The sequence below is a fragment of the Paroedura picta genome, chromosome 7 (assembly GCF_049243985.1).
Source record: "Paroedura picta isolate Pp20150507F chromosome 7, Ppicta_v3.0, whole genome shotgun sequence".
Taxonomy (NCBI): domain Eukaryota; kingdom Metazoa; phylum Chordata; class Lepidosauria; order Squamata; family Gekkonidae; genus Paroedura; species Paroedura picta.
In genome coordinates, this window is record NC_135375.1 from 97298928 (window position 1) to 97316355 (window position 17428).

General features: G+C 43.4%; 1 protein-coding gene across 5 annotated transcripts in view; it reads left to right on the plus strand.

Annotated features, from left to right (window-relative positions):
• PAX5 (paired box 5) overlaps window positions 1-17428 on the plus strand; it is a 265617-nt gene that overhangs the window by 192612 nt on the left and 55577 nt on the right. For all 5 annotated transcript variants that reach the window (XM_077345566.1, XM_077345567.1, XM_077345568.1 and 2 more), the window contains one exon: window positions 1103-1204. In XM_077345566.1, coding sequence (XP_077201681.1) covers window positions 1103-1204 — 102 coding nt within the window. The remainder of the gene's footprint in view (window positions 1-1102; window positions 1205-17428) is intronic.

Here is a 17428-nt window from a genome sequence, read left to right on the forward strand (position 1 = left end):
AAGTACTGAAAACGGTTGAAATTGAGATACTATACATCATAAGTTGTAATGTTATTTTGTTCCTAGCATATAAGCAACAATGGATCCTATAAAAATAATGGGAGAATATATGCTCCATGGCAGGGGTGGGGGCTGTGAAAAAAAGACCTTTGGAATCCCCTTGAGTCCAACAATTCAAAATTATTAGCCCGTTTTTATCTAGTGGGTTCTAAAGCCCACAGTGTATCCTTCTGGAGTATCCCAGCTCGTATATCTAAACCAAATTCAAGTTGGCCCACCCCAGCACCACTTTTAAAAGTCACGTTTGATTGGGAGGACCTAGCTTACTAGAAAGTATGAGTTGGATGTCAGTCTAATCAAATTGTAAAGGAACTTCTTGTTGAATGAGAATGGTAAACAAGCCTAGCGGTGCTCTGCTGTTGCATTTTTATTTTCTACTCTTCTTACATAACGGCCCAATTTAACCTGGTTTTTAAATGTTGGCGCATCAATGTGATTCAAAAACATGATGGTTCCTGCATTCACGAATAAGCACCAGATAGCAGCCTGAACAGGTGAAAGTACTCAGATACGATTTGGCCTCCGTTGGTCAAATGGAAAAATACCTTTTCCGTTATCCGTACGTCCTTTGTTGAAAATGGGTATCTACAAAATTTCCGCACATACTTATCTATCCTTGCAACGAAGTCTCAAATTCCCATCTACAGTTCTTGTGTATATTTGAATAGAACTAATTACTAGAGCGCCCTTCAGATTTTTCCGCCTCCGAAATCTCCTTCCCCGCCGCCATTTTAAGTGCAATCAGTTTATTCGGCAAATCGGGGAGACAATTTTTTGTGTCCGCAGCCCCGCTCACCGTCTTGTGATGCTTTGTGCCACTGCTCCATTGCTTATTCTGTGGCAGCTTCTAAGGAAAAGGGAAATCTTTCTCCTATCTGCCAAAGCCGAGGCCGGGGGAAGGGGGGGGGAGAATCCCACTTTGGCATTCGCAGTACAGTGATGACAAATGCGTGGCCTGTGTTTTGAGTGTTAAGGGAAATGTAAAAACATGTCTAGTTGTTGCGAACGCTCACATGGTGATTTGTTGGTTTTGATTCTTCAGGTCGTGATTTGGCAAGCACAACCCTCCCTGGATACCCTCCGCACGTCCCCCCTGCTGGACAGGGCAGCTATTCTGCGCCAACGCTGACAGGAATGGTGCCTGGTGAGTTTTCATTAAAAAAAAAAAAGAAAAAAGTCAGCAGCCTTTCAGAGGCAAAGCCAAGTGCTTCCCTTTGTGTTCTGTTTTCATACCAGAGGCAGACAGAGGGATGGCGACAGAAAGGGAAGGCAGGATGTAAAACAGGGCAAATCACACAGCTGCCATCCTCTGCACCTCATAATTTCATCTCCCCCTTTTCACGTTGATCCATAATCCAAATAAGCGGAAGAACTTGCGTGCAAAGCTGAGGCGGCCCTGTTAAAAGTCGGTGGGCGACATAAATCCATGTACTTGGCTTAACCGGAATTGTGGATTGGGTTGTTAAAGAGATTATAATATTCCGTCAAAATACGCCGATGGGGGGGGGGGGGGAAAGAGAGAAGCATTTAGTCCTGCCGCACGGCTGTTAGATACACATGATAAAACGTGTGTAAGATTAATCTCAGACTTACCTCGCTCTTCTGGATTTTTGTCATGTGAATCATTTTAATTAACTTAGCCCATAAGCACAATCTCATACTTGGAAATTATGCTGCTTAATATGGGGTGCCTGCAAATGATCTTTATCCAAGGCTTTTCACACATGAGATCTTAGCCGTTTAATATCTCCCCTGAATCACCTAATGTTCCCCGACGTTCACCTTTGCTCTTGATTATATCTTCTATAAGAGAAGTCAACCGTTTCTTGGTTGTTTTCGAAGCCTCAGTGTCTTGAGCTGGGTGAGAGCGTGGGAGGTATTGAGTGCCCTCTGCCATCGACAGGGCATTCGAACACTTCTGCAGTTTTGGAGAGTTGGAAACAATGTGACATCTTTATTATTTTTTTGGAAGGCGTTCAGCACCTTGCTCTGGCAAGTGAAAGAGTATTATTTATCCCTGTATTTAAGGACTGTTCTTAAGTGGTACAGACAGATGATGATCTAGCAAACCCATATTGTTCACCAAGAAGAAGAGTTGGTTTTTAAATCCCGCTTGTCACTGCCGTAAGGAGTCTCAAAGCGGCTTACAATCGCCTTCCGTTCCTCTCCTCGCAATGGATACCCTGTGAGGTAGGTGAGATGTTTCTTTGACCACTGCCACTCCCTTCAGCAATGAAGAACCACATTGGTTCACTGTGGAAAAAAATTGGGAAGGATCCCCTCTGGACTATTCCACTCCAGCCTGCTGTCTCTGGTGGCTAAAACAGTCAATCTGTACAAACCAACGTAACAAAACCATTATCAATATCAATCTGTCCATTCTTCATCTCTTTGCCAGCAGTTTTTTTTGTTCAGTCAGTGAAGGCATGATTGATTGATATGCCCTCCCAGACATTCATTTTTATCTGTAACTCCAATAAAAGTGTTATCTGAAAAATCAGAAGGTACTCTCTCTCACACACACACACACACTCTCACAGACATACACACAGTGCTTTCCCATACATACCTTGGTTTACGCAGGCTATTAAAACCTTGTGACTTCTTGCCAGTTTCTGTCTCTCTATAGCAGGGGTAGTCAAACTGCGGCCTTCCAGATGTCCATGGACTACAATTCCCATGAGCCCCTGCCAGCATTTGCTGGCAGGGGCTCATGGGAATTGTAGTCCATGGACATCTGGAGGGCCACAATTTGACTACCCCTGCTTTATAGGGATCTGTTTCCTTGATAACATGATGCGGTACATAGGTGAATGGAAGGCAATGCTGTAATCCAATCTGCTGTTGGAGCCAGTGTGGTACTGTGGTCAAGTGTGGCATGATCTGGAGAACTGGCTTTGATTCCCCACTCCTTCATGTGCAGCCAGGTGGGTGACCTTGGGCCAGTCACAGAACTCTAAGAACTCTCTCAGCTTCACCTCCCTCACAGGGTGCCTGTTGAGGGGCGAGGAAGGGAAGCCGATTGTAACCTTCTTGGAGATTCCTTTGGGTAGTGAAAAGCGGAGTGTAAGACCCACCTCTTCTGTTTTATGAACACATTAGGAATTCTGTTCTCTGAGGAGTCTTCATGATGTTTATTTAAAACATATGTAGCCTGCTTTGCCTGCAATGTGAATTAAATAGAACCTAGACAAAGTTGAGGGGCTGTTGGTCAACGACATATTCAGCAATTCTGGCAAACACAGTGCAGGAAGCAACAAAAACAAGAACCCATGTTGGCTCAACACTTCAGACATGATATAAAGGTCATGCAAGAAAACCTGTGGAAAAGTCTCTTCTTTTATTCTTCTAATTTGTCACAGCACACAATTGTGTACAAGTTAGATTCCCTAGGTTGCGTTTTATTGGAAGTGATTCCTTATGTGGAATAACTAATTATACAAGACCTTATGTGATGAAGAACACAAAACTGAGCCTCGGTTTGTAAATTCTGTCTCCCCTGCCTTTTTACAAGGTCTAACTGGAATAAAAGAAGAGACATAGTCAGCTAGGTACTGAATTATCAACTAGTCTTAAATGGAGATCCAATCTCCCTGAAAGACCAAGTTTACAGTACTGGGGGACATTATTAGATCCATGTCTAAAAAGATTCTCATATCTCACCTGTGGTATATAGCACTTTTAACAACCTTCAGTTGGTTTATTGGATACCTTTTCTGGAAAAGCAAAATCTAGCTGTGATTTTTCCATGTTCTGGTCACATCCAAGTTAGGTTACTGGAGTGTACTTTACTTAGAGCTGCCTTTGAAGACTGTTCAGGTATTTCAGATCTAGAATGTAGTTGTGAAGCTGGTGACTAGGACAGGTTTCTGGAAACATACCTTACTGGTCTTGAAGTAACTTTGATGGGTACAATTTAAAATGCTGGTTCATATATATAAGGAACTAACTGGGACAAGGGTATCTTGACTACCTGTCCCCTTATGAACCTGTCCTCTTATGAACCGTTAAGATGCTCAGCCGAATCAAAACTATATCATTTTGGATTCAGCTGAAAATGATTCAGCTGGTTCTGAAATGCACAAATACCCCTTCACCTTTTTGGATTTGGCCAAATCTGAAATTTTCAGGGCTTCAGCTGACCGGCATGCTGACCACTTCCTTTTAAGTGAGGCTAGCTCACCACTTCAGCTGTTGATGAAAGGCACTGCGTGTGCTCCATTTAAATGCCTCTCCAGTTGGGAAGGCATTTAAATGGAGTGGGAGGGGCATCTTTCAACATCAGCTGATCGGAGCACAGCCCCCCCCACCTTCTCAGTCATTGCTTAAGAAAGCAGGGAGAGAGGATGCATTTGGAAGTCCAAATGCAGGGAATGGGTGGTACAGCTCAGATGAGCTGAAAAAAAGTGCCCGAATCAGCATTGATGTGGGTACTTTCTGACTTTTCCAAGCTGCACCGTTCATGTGTACCCTTCATATTTGAAATGAAGAGTTAGAATCTTCTCTGTTTATGGAATTCCCTCTCTGCCTCCAACCACAGTTATCTGCTCTATTGAGTTTTAGACACCAGGAGAAGACATTCCCGTTTGCCCTGGATTTTTTGCATTAGGCATTTCCTTCCTTTCCTCTCAGTGGATTGTTTTAACATTCATGAGCTGCAGTTTGAATGCTTGCTATGTTGTTGCTACCAGTTTTTTGGTTACTATATTATTTGGGGTATAACAGCAAATCAACAACATAATCCCTGTTCAAATGAAAAAGCCAACCATATTGGTCAACGAATTCCAATTCTGCTGCCTCTTGCCCCAATTGTTCTTGGAAAAATGTGTTTTAAAGATACATTCAGATGGTAAACGTGTTAGTCTGCAGACAAATAGATTCTAGTTCAGTAGAACCTTAGAGGCTGTACCAGATAAAGGGAACTTTGAGATTCAAAAGTGCATATTTTCAGAATTGTCTCTAAGGAGCCACAGGACTTGAATGTACCTATTTTGATATGGACCGTTTATGCACTGGAGGTTTCATGCTGGGCTGCAGGCTGGAGTTTTAGTAGTGGCAGGTTGCCCCACCTCTTCCTGTACCCACATGGGGGAGCATTTGGCCTGGTACACCTCATCTGCCCCCTATTTGTGCTCCTGCATGGGAGCTGGGGCAGTGAAGTTCCCAGTGCATAAATAGTCTTGGTGATTTTATGATCAGAGCTCCAGAAAGATTAAAATTCTCCCTTTCTTTTGTTTGCCTTTTTCCAGTTGTAAAGTTTTATTTGGTTCCCTTTGTTCTTTTGCTCACAGATGTTCTCTTTACCCCTGATGCAAGGAAGTTGGCAGGTACTGCCTTGGTGTGATACCCCTGCCTTTGGCTGTGCCTTTGGTATTCCAGTATTGTGGTGCGATAGCAGTCACTCTCAATAGTATCCTCTTGTCCACAAAGAAAATCCAGTTGTCAATGCATGCTATAGAACAACAGTGATTGCCATAGCACAACAATATCACACCATATCCAGTGATGTGTGAGTGACTTTTGGTCCAATGACTGTGCCCTTGAAACAGCACCAGAGTTGGCCGTTGCAAGGGCTAAATCTAGCATGTATGTGGAGAGCCAGTTTGGTGTAGTGGTTAGGAGTATGGACTTCTAATCTGGCATGCCGGGTTCGATTCTGCATTCCCCCACATGCAGCCAGCTGGGTGACCTTGGGCTCGCCACGGCACTGATAAAGCTGTTCTGACCGAGCAATATCAGGCCTCTCAGCCTCACCTCTCTCACAGGGTGTCTGTTGTGGGGAGAGGAAAGGGAAGGTGACTGTAAAGGAGGCTTTGAGCCTCCTTCGGGCAGAGAAAAGCAGCAAATAAGAACCAACTCTTCTTCTTCTTCTTCTTCTTGGCTCCTCCAGTGCTGCTCAAATAGCTGTTATTTGAAGTCTTTGCTGTCCATGAGCATGACTTGAAAAATTCATGCTATTTTTTTTTTTGAAAAAAATAACCAACACACTTAAGATAAATTCCAGTTTGAATTTCAGAGATTCATGCTCTGTTGGACTAATTTCCATACTTGATAAATTTTATGCATAAAAACACATGCAACCCAGTAAGTTCCAATGATTCCTCCAGTTCTTCCTTTAATAGCAGCCTTCTGCTGTAGAAATATGAAGGTTATGTGCAATTTTTTCCAAGCTCTCGTCATTTAAAGCTAGGCATTGCTAACTAGCATCCAAAATAACTTCTTGATCCTCTCTTGTCTCTTGTCATTTAGAGGGCCAGTTTCAGAAGCCTCTTATGAATTCATGCAGTCTTTTATGATTTGGCTCTGAAACAGCCGACAGATCAGTTCTATTATATGGACATCAGTGTTTGTACTCTGATATGACTGGATAATTCTGTCCTGACATTTATACAAGGAGGGTTTATTTCACCAATTTACAGAGAACCACTTCTAGACGTATTAATCTCCTGTAATAATTTTAAAGCATATGCAAAAAAAGAGAAAAGATAGTTGTGATACATTCTTTAATAATGAGCTGTAATTGTGGAATTCTGAAGTTATGTGAAGAGAAAGAAATATAGACTAAGAAATTAGTGAGTAGTGAAGAATTTTGCTCCTACTTTGTTATTATACAAAGTGTTACTGTCAATTCATGCAGATAAGCTATCATTTATCAATGTGTATAGTCTTTTCACAATGCACATGCGATATAACTGGGAACCAAGGTTTGTGTCAGGCATCAGAACCGAAAGTCTGCTGGTTTCGAACTGGATGCAACACAGCCAGGAAACGTGGAGCTAGATTAATAGTGGGAAGCATCAAACCGAGTTGTCACCGGACGATGGTCTGGATGGAATATAACTAGACTTGCCATTTGCTCTAATCCCCTGTCATTGAGAAATTGCAGTGGGAGAATAAAGTGGCCTTCCTAGTGATGTTCTAGGACTTGCTCCAGGTCTCCATGGCTTTGCTACAGAGGGGAAATTCCTAGACTGTCCAAGTTGACATTCTTTCTACTGTGGGAGCTTCCAGCATCCCAAAAAGCCTGCAAAATGGAGCTCTATGGTTGAATTCAGCATGGCAAAGATGATCTGTATGCCCCCCCCCCTTCCACGATAGGCTTGGGATTCAAATCCAGATCCTAGTCTGACATTCTAATTCATATTTTCTCAACTTTTTAACTGTTGAGAACCCCTTGAAACATTCTTCAGACTTCAAGATCCCCCAGAAGCGGTGCAATTGTGCGAAACAAAAACAAAAACAGTTGGGAAGCATAGCTGTGTCCACGTCCACCTGGGGCCCCTCCCCTTCCAACCCCCTCCGGGCCTATCGGCTATTTTATGGGGGGTGGGTCAACATGACCATATTGGGTCATATAACCTGCTAAATGTTTAACAAATTGTTAAAAATTATTTTAAAATTAACTCCCATCCATTCAGAAAACACTTCCGGGACCATCAAGAAAGACTTTCACTCTTGAAAACTTATGCCCAGGAAATCTTGTTGATCTTTAAGGTGCAACTAGACTTAAATTTTGCTATACTACACCTCAATGGCTCAAGGAACAGATTGCACTGAACAGATTGGCTATAGATCTAACAAATAATTTCCTGCCCTTTTGTTGGCTCTTGCATTTGAGGCGTGCTTCCTCTTGCAAGGTGTCTATTAATCCATGTGCTGCCAGTGGATGAGTTAATCCATGGTGTATATCTGTGTTAATTTGTTGGGGATCCTTCCTTGGGGCCCAGGGCTTGCCCTAGATAGTTGTCAAGTCATTTCTATTCTTAGTATAATTCTGTTCTGTGTGATTCTTAGGTTGGCACGGAGCCTGTCAAAACCGTTTCATGGATGGATATGTAAAAAGCACGAGTTCTATTACAGGTTAACAAGGTTTGAGGATGCATTTTTTATGGAATCACTGAATACGTCCCACAGAAATGTTCCACATTTTGTATGCTTTTTGTCTTTTACTGTGAACACAGAAGGCAAGAATGGTCAAAGAGATTAATTCAATGAACCATAAAGAACAAAGCAATAGATTTGCCTCCGCACATCAGTTATGCTAGTAGTTCAATCAGAGAACATCGATGGGACAAGTTGCCTTTAAAATGTAGAAGATGCCATGCAGCAGAACTGGGGAAAGGGAGAGATGGGCTGTAAACGCTGGAAGCCAACCATTTTCCAACTGTGTTCTGAGGAACCCTAGTGTTTCTCTGGAGCTTATTAGGGATTACCCAGTGAAAAAGACAAGAGATGGTGCATGCTATTGTTCACAAACCCATCTCCCCCTGCTGTGGCTATAATTTTTCTCACTGTGCAATTCTTGCTGAGCTACTCTAGTCTAAACCAATCCATCCCAGTGGCTTTTGATGGGCATAACTCTGCAAAGGACCACGCTGTGAATCTTCATTGTGTTTTGCTTCATTTCCTGAATGAGATGGTAGCCTGCAAGAAGCTTGCAGTAAGGTGGACTGCAGCCCTCAAGAAGCTTATAAATGTGTTTGTAAGTTGTTGCAAGACTCCTTTTTAAGGCTTGCCAACTCAGGGTTGGAAAGTACCTGGAGATTTCAGGGGTGAATCCCAAGAAAGGACAGTTTTAGAGAGGGAGGAACCTTCGCAGGGGATAATGCAATAGAGTTGATCTTCCAAAATGTCTCCCAGGGAAGTGATCTCTGTCACTTGGAAATCAATTCTAGTTCCAGGAGATCCAGGCCCCACTTGGAAGTTGAAAACCCTACTGCTCTTAGATCATGCACTGATATGATATGATATGACCCTATATGGTCATCTTGATGGGTCTGGAGGGGGGGGAGGGGCCCAGGGTGGGCATTTACACAGCTATGCTCCCCAACCATATTCTGCGTTATCGTTCCACTTATCCTTATGCTTGCATTTCTGTGAGAGCCATGGTACCGCCTGGCATTAAAAGCGGGTCTAGAACGGTTAAGAACCTCTGGTGTTAAATGTTCTTCATCCCGTTGATTTTTTCACACTGTTCTCTAGCACCAAATCCCACGAACACTCGCCGTCCTTGTCCGCCGGGGCGAAGGCGATGGTGACGTTGAGGCCGGCGCGGCTCAGCTGGGGCTGCAGCGCCTCCAGGGCCAGGTCCAGGGCGGGTGCCACACCCTTTTCACTTGTTCAGATGTTCAACATATTCAGATAAAAACCATCTGGCTGAACAGCACATATATAATATCATAAATAAGAACTGGTTGAAAGCATTTATTTATTCCTATCCAAGCTTCACCTCAGTGTGTTCCAGGCTTGGAGGTGCTGGGAATTTAGCCACACTATTCCCAAGATTGGTTAGACCAGGGGCAGTCAAACTGCGGCCCTCCAGATGTCCGTGGACTACAATTCCCATGAGCTCCTGCCAGCAGACGCTGGCAGGGGCTCATGGGAATTGTAGCCCACGGACATCTGGAGGGCTGCAGTTTGACTATTCCTGGGTTAGACTAAGGCCTATCTGAAAAAAATAATTCCAGCAGCACAACAGACTAATATTTCATATAATTCCCTCCCTTGCTGGAGTGACTTGTTGTATGTCATCAGGAACTACAATCCATACCGTATAAAATGCTCTGGGTGCAAGGAACACAGAACTGTTCTTCCGACCCTTCTATACCAGTGTTAACATGAAACCACTCTCCTTCCTTCTGTTCCTACCCATCCCAAGCCCTCTGATAATGTGATTGCAATGAGCTGATTTTGCCAGCCTGCATCTGAAGAGAGCTTCCCACAATTTTCTGATCCATCAAAAGAACTAAATACATGAACACATCTGGTATGAGAGGAATGAACAATGTATTTTAATGTTTGGGACTAATGTTGCTGTGTTCCAGAGAAACATGTTAGATCAAAGTGACAGGAGTAAGGAAACTAGATATTGCTCACAGCATTGTATGTATTCTGTGATGTTCTTCCTTTTAACCAATAAAGAAAGAAGAGTTTTAGGCCTGTTGTATACATATTCTTTAATCCACTGTGGCTTCTCAAGGCAAAAATAATTTTTGTAAAGGTTTCACAAATCTTAAGGATAAAATGCTATCCTCCGAAAATTCATAAAATCTTAATCTGGGTTTTTCCAAACTGTTTTTGTCTTTTAGATGTGTGTGTGTGTGTGTGTGTGGGAAATCTGTTTCCTTTCAGAAGCCAAAAAGGGGTTTAAGAGCCCATAGAAAAGGACATAGTCCAGTTGTTTTAAACCTTATTATAGTAACATGTAGAGATACCACTGAGTGAGTCCCAATTGTGATTGTTCTCTCTCTGTGTGTATTCATGTACTTGATCTTCTCTCACATGCACATGCAGCAAACATTGCACTTCACAATTTCTGTCTATTTGATCCTCATATGCACCATGTACTAAACCTTTTTTGCTGAGGGAATTATACCTATTGTGCATAATGCAAAGACAACACTGGGTGGTTTTTTTTCTCCTTTTTTTTGGTCTAGTTATTCTATCTTCAATGTGAAAACTTTCTAAACACCATCTTTACCCTGAGGGCTTGTAGGGTTTTGTAATTGAATTGAAATAAGGTTATGCTTAAATAATCATGCTTGTTCATTTAAATATTTGTTCTGGTTCTTGTACTGGAAAAACACAGACAATGGCCCCTGTTACCCTCTGGATATATTTTCCTTTTTATTTTTTTTCCTCTTGTACCTTCTTCCTTTCTCTGGGGACTGAGGTTTTGGCCTCATCCTTCATGCTTTGCCTTTCACTGGTCTGTCATTCTCATTGTCCTCTTGGGGCTTTAAACGGAGGGTGACAGGAAAGGATAGACCGTCCGGGATAGTGATGCTGAAAATATAGTCGTTAATGGGACTCGGGAAACCCAGATGTCCTTTCTGAACATTGGTAATTTGTTTTTAATGAAAAACCATGCAGTGACCCTGAACAAATGAATTTCCTTTATACGAATTCTATGTGTGCAATTACCCGACTAAAGGGATCTGAAAATGATCAAACTCAGACCCTGGGTGGACTAAAATATATATGTGTGCATACAGTAGATATTGTCTAGCATCCTTTTGTTTAAGTTGTTGGGTCAGAAGTATGAAACATTTAAAATGCCACATTGAAACAAGTGTGCTTTAAAAAAGGGGGGGACAAGCAGCATACTAGTCTGGCTTTGTTTATTGTTACGGTCATAGACTATTAAATATCAAATGTAAATAAAAACAGTAAAATGCCATCTGAATAAAATAAAATCATATAAAAGAATATGAAACTTAAACATTAGACAACATAATAGCTACTGTTACCATCAATTATCTTATTTCGGGCTCTGTACGAATAAGCACAGAATTTGGCCACTGGGCTTGAAAAAGACAGGTTTTTACCGTTTAATAATTCGTCATAGCAAGTCTCCTCTGAGCAGTCATGGAGTTTACTCAGGAGTGGGAGAATAAACTTAGCTTTTGGCTTTTTATGGTAGGCTCAGCGAAGGAAAACATGCCCTGTAGATTTTTTTTCTTCCACTCTACGTGGGCATAATCTTTCAGAATAAGGGATAACAGTATACTACTGAACAGTGTTTAAGAAATGAGTTGTTTCAATTAATTAGATTTGTTCTCTTGTGAAACAGCTCTTTTGCAAAAAGGGCAAATGAAGCACAGTGGTCCTATTTTTGTGTGTGTACAAAAGATTGAGTTTACACATAATATTGGAAGATAGGTTATATCTCCTTTAGTATTGGACAGCTTCAAGTCTTTTAAGGGGTCCATAAGGTGAAAGCTCTGGATCCTTTTTGGCTGTCAGACCCCAGGCATGCTACCTAGTTGTACAAGAGGCAAGTTTGAGAGCCAGCCTTTTATTTTGCTCCTGACTTATGTCACTTTTACATGGGTGTGACTTTATTGAATTGAGAATTACACAGATAGGAGTGGAAGGAGACACATGCTCTTTTCAATCCAGCCAGTCTCCGTCCCACCTCTGCTTCATGAACTGATAGTGTGACAAATGGTTTTTCAACACTCGTGTGGAGGGAGCTGATATTACGCTCCAGCAACGTTTTTACAGGCGCTGAACGCTAACTGTGCAAGCTGTATTCCTCTCTTTCTCATTTGCTCCAGATAGATTTTTCTATTAAGAATAAGAAGAGAAAATCCATGGCTAAGGCATGTGTGTTGCTGTAAAGTAAACGGCTAGGAGCACTTGGAGGGTATTTATGTAGGGATGTCAGAATTGCCATGCTGGATGGAATTACTACCAACCTAGTTCAGATTTCAATCCAACAATGGCCAACCAAATATAACCAGCCTCCAGGCCTGGTGGCTAAACATCACTTTGTTACCTCAGCGTTGAGGACTCAGGGAGTACAATGACTTGCAGTTCTTTAAATTGGTCTGTATATATCACTTCTTCATCATGAATGATTCAATCAGGTTACATGGGAAAGCCACAGCAGTGAAGTAGAGTTTCTTTGGCTGTACACCTAAATGAAAATATTTAGCACTATGGTGTAGGGAATGGAGTGATGGGCGGGCAGTAGGCTTGCGAACTGCAGCCTGAGAAATTCCTGGAAATGTAAGGAGGAAATGTGGGAGAGATTTCCCCTAAAACTCTGTGGTATATCATAGAGTCTGCCTCCTTAAGATGCCATTTCTGGTTTATGGAGTTTGGAGATCAGTGGCAACTCCTGGAGAACTTTAGTCCCTACATATTGGTTCGCAACCATAGCAGGAAAACCTCCATTGAAATATCTGCTTAGCCCAGAAATTTACTGGGTGATCGTTAGCAATATCTCTAAGCCTAAACTTCTCACTGGGTTGCTGTAAGTATAAAATGGAAGGCGAAACAGTGGCCCTGAAAGAACTAGCCCTGCCTGGCTTCTTGGTCCTGCACCAGTCTCAGATCCATAGCAAGGGGAGGAGGTGGCAATCGTGGTCTGGGAGGCTTCCTCCTACAGGGCTCTTCTTGTGCCATTGATTGGTGGAGTGTGTTGATATTGCTTGGGACTTGGTTGAGAGCTTGGCCATTGGGCTGGTGTACCGCCCGTCCAATGCTCTGCTGAACCTGCTGGAGGTGGTGGCTGCCTGGGCATTGCAGTACGCCAGGTTATTAATCCTGGGTGACTTCCAAGTCCATGAAGATGCACCGGACTCCCCCTGGAACCATTCGCCAGATGTTTGGAAGCAGTAGCTAGATGGCTTTAGCAGAGCTGCTTGAAACTCAGCTTCTCCAAGATGGAGGTCAAATGGATGGGGGGAAGGGGGCAGAACAGGAAGTGCATTTACCCTTCCTGGCTGGGACACAACGTACTACCGCACCCCAAACAAGGAACCTGGGAGTGATCTTGGATGCCTCACTGACCATGGAGGCACAGGTCAAGAAAGTAGCCCACCAGGCATTTTCCCACTTCCACCCAACACAGCTACTAGCACCTTATCTGTCCCCCGAACACCTAGCCATGGTGATTCATGCAACAGTCACCTCCAGAATTGATTTCTGTAACTTGCTCCACCCGGGCTTGCCCTTGTCTCTGACATGGAAATTGCAGCTGGTGCAAAATGCAGTTGCTAGGGTCCTCACAAGAACATCTTGGAGGGCCCATATCTAGCCTGTGTTGAGGCAGCTGAATTGGTTGCTAGTTGCTGGATCAGGTTTAAGATTTTGGGTTTGACCTTTAAGAACCTTTGCAGTCTGGGACCCACATATATGGGGGACCGCTTGTTGCCCTATGCCCCCTACAGGGCATAGTCTGAGATGAACAGAATTTAGGAAGCAGGGGGAAGGACTCAATGGGGTATAATACCATAGACTCTGCCTAGGAGTGCCATTCCCCTGCTGGGGAACAGCCACTTTAGGATTGTTCCCCCTGCTTTGGAGGTTTCAGAAAGTGGAAGGGAATCCCCCTAAAACTGCCAATTTTGCAGCAGTCCTCACCTCCAGACTCCCCCCCTTCGCACTCCCCTGTGGTATAATTATTACAGAGTAGCAGACTCTAATCTGGAGAACCAGGTTTCATTCCCCATTCCTCCACATTCAGCCAGCTGGGTGACCTTGGGCTAGTCAAAGTCCTTTTAGAGCTGTTCTTGCAGAATAGTTCTTTTAGAGCTCTCTTAGCTTGACCTACCTCACAGGGTATGTGTTGTGGGATGAGGAAGGGAAAGGGGTTTGTCAGCTGCTTTGGGACTCCTTCAGGTAGTGAGAAGTGGGGCATGAATAGTGGACTCTTCTTCTCACTGGGACCAGGAAGCATGTCCTGATGGGCTGACGTCACCTGAAAGTAACATTGGCACACTGGGGTCATCAAGGGCAGGTGGGGGGTAGTGACACTCTGGGCTTGGGGCAAAATTCTAGAGTTTGAGGCCATTTTTTATCATAGTCTTTCCAAAAGCCGGAGCATAGCCCTCAACATCTCTGACATGTTGATGTCCCTTCCAGATGATGTCAGCACACTGGACTCTCTTCAGGGTTCAGGTAAGTGCAAGGAGAGGAGAGGAGCTTCTGGAGAGCACTCCCCTTGCTGCTGACAGCATGGTGACACCTGGCAACCCTAAGTTTAGGAGATCTTCAAGCCACACCTGGAGGTTTGCAACCCTATGCATCCAGCAACTTGGAGGAAGGGCAGGGGGAGGTCTGACCTGGGAAATGTGTCATTCCCTGGTCTAGTTGCACTACTCCTAAAGAATCAGGCATATAGCTTGGGGGTGCTCCTGGAGTGAGCTTCTTGTTGGATAAACCGGAGGCAGTTTTGGCTGGTGAGCCAGCTGTGGCTTTTCCTGGGCAGAAAGATCTTGCCACTGTGGTGCATGCCCTGGTGATATCTAGGGGCTTTTTGCACGCCTTCAAAATAGCACAATGGTTGCCAATTGAAAACGCTACTGATTTGCTGTTATGCACAACGTCGTCATTGCACAATCTGCCACACACCTGAAACCAATCTGCAAAAAGCGCTTCCTTGTAGCGCTTTCAGGGAAATCCCCAAAAGTGGATTCACCCTCCGGAAAGCGATACACTCCTGCAACCAATCTGCAACACTAGCGAAAAAGACCTGTGCGTTAATATTGTTGCGGTTTCTACAAAGTCCCTCCCCCTGGCTCTCTTCTCTGATCTTCCGGCGAAGCGATCGCCATTTTTTTTTTCTCCGAGCGAGCGGGGATAAATGCACCAGCGAGCCTCTTTCAGTTTAGAGGCTTCCCCGGCTTCAGTCCCTCCCCTTCAGTCACTAAGCACAAAGAACAGAGAAGCCCGTTTGCTGATGTATTTTCCCTTTATTTTTTACACATTCATTCAGCCGAGTGTGGGAGTGTGGCAACGATCAAACGACAGCTCAAACACACCAGGCAGCTGGATGGGTCTCTCCGTTGCAACGAATTAACACAGATTCGTTGCAATGGGTCTGTTTTTTTTTTTAAAAAAAACCTTTCTTAAAGGGAAAGGGGCTGTTTGGGAGCATGCTAACGGCTGCCCATTGGCTGCTTGACGGCCAGGGGCGGGACGAGCTCGGCAATAGCGCTTCCTTTCTAGCGATTTCTGCCGAGACCGGAAGCCTGTGGGAAACGCTACAAAACGCAACTGGATTCCACTACAAAGGCAGGTATGCATAACGACGAATTCCACTATTTTAAATGGCGATTTTTCATTCAGTGACCAATTTGCTACAAAGATCCCGGTGCGTAAAGCCCCCTAGATTACATTACTGCAAGGTGCTCTAAATGCCCTTGAAGACTGTCCAGAAATTGCAGAAGACTATGGCTGTTCACTGGAGTGGGTCATAGGGACCTTTTCACTCCAGTTTTGGCTCACCTACGTTGGCTTCCAGTTTGCATCTGTGCTATATTCAAGGGTCGGATATTGATTCTGATATTGCTTTTTAAAATCCTAAATGCCTTGGGAGCAACATACCTAAGGACTTCCTTCTCCAATACGAACAAACCCACTCATTCCAGTCATGCGCAGAGGCCTTGCTTTGGTTGCCCCCACCATCTGAGGGCCCAGAAAGGGCCTTCTCCATTGTGACACGAAACCTTTGGAACTTCCTCCCCAGGGAGATTTATCTGTGTTCCCTCTATCAGTATTTTTTGCTAGCTGGTAAACACCTTTTTATTTCGCATGGCATACCACCAGTAATGGCTATTGGGCCCTTCTTCTACTGCTGTTTATGGGTTTTTAATTGAATTTTATCATCTTGACTCTATTTTAATTGTTTAAATGTTTTTATGTTTATTGCCTTCTGAACCATGGTTAGTTAGGAAGTTGGCATAAATACAATTATTGGAATGTGCAAGATCTGGAGCATGCATGATTGAGCAGAATATAAAGAGTGTCCTTCAGGGGGCATCAGAGGAGATGTGTATTTAACATAGTTAGAATAGGAACTTACTGATGAACTTCAAATTATCCCTTTAAGTGTCCTGATTGGCACAACAGGAGACTTACTGCTCCTTTGAGCACACTTGCTCTCTCTTTGCCTCTAGAATAGCAGTTGAATGAAAGAAGGACTTCAGATAACAGTTAGGTCTCTCTTATCCTCTTTCTATACTTAGTTCTTTCTCTTTATAAATAAAACCTATTTTATTCTTTAAGCAGCTTGGTGCTGTGCTCCTTTACATATTCAAACTCTGCCAACAGAGTTCTGGTCCCAGAGTGAGCATTTAGGCTGCAAAATAATAGATCAAAAGGCAAAGAGAAGAAACAGAAAATGACAGTTTCCTGCAACAATCTGCACAACTGCCTACCAAGTAGGCTAACTACCTGATTTGGAAAGAGAGAATGAGGAGCCACCTGGTAGAGATGGAAATGTGGCATGGTGTTAGAGACCCCAGACCAGGCGATAACCAGCAAGCAGGACAAAAGACCTGGGGCACAGACAGTGAAAGCAATAATTAAGGAGAGCCATTTTGAGAGCCATGTAAATGCAGACAACAAAAACAGTTTGGTCAGAATTAAAACAGCTTTATGTTTTGTTCTTCTTTTAAAATCCCTCTCTATTTACAAAAGAGACTATTTAGCATTACAATGCCAGAGGGAGGCAATTTGCATGATCACTTAGTCTAATTGAACAAGTCTGAAGTGCTGGCAAAAAGATTTCAGAGCAGGATCTAGTATTAATCTTAATTAGTTTGCCAAAAAGTTATGAAAATGCTGTATACCAAATTGAAGCAAAAGGCAAACTGTCTCTAACTGAGATAATCAACCAACTTGAAGAGGCATATAGGCATAAATAGTATGAAGACTGGAATAACAAAGCTGAATCAAATGCTGAGCAAATGGTACTCCTGTATAAAGGACTGTAATGCTTCAGTGGATGATGCAAGTTGGCACTCTGCTTTCCACATTTGTGCTTTCTTCCCCACTTTTTCCTGACTATAATGCACCATATGTTTTCTATATTGGGAGAGGAAGGAGGAATCCTCCCATAATGCTTTGTTCCCTT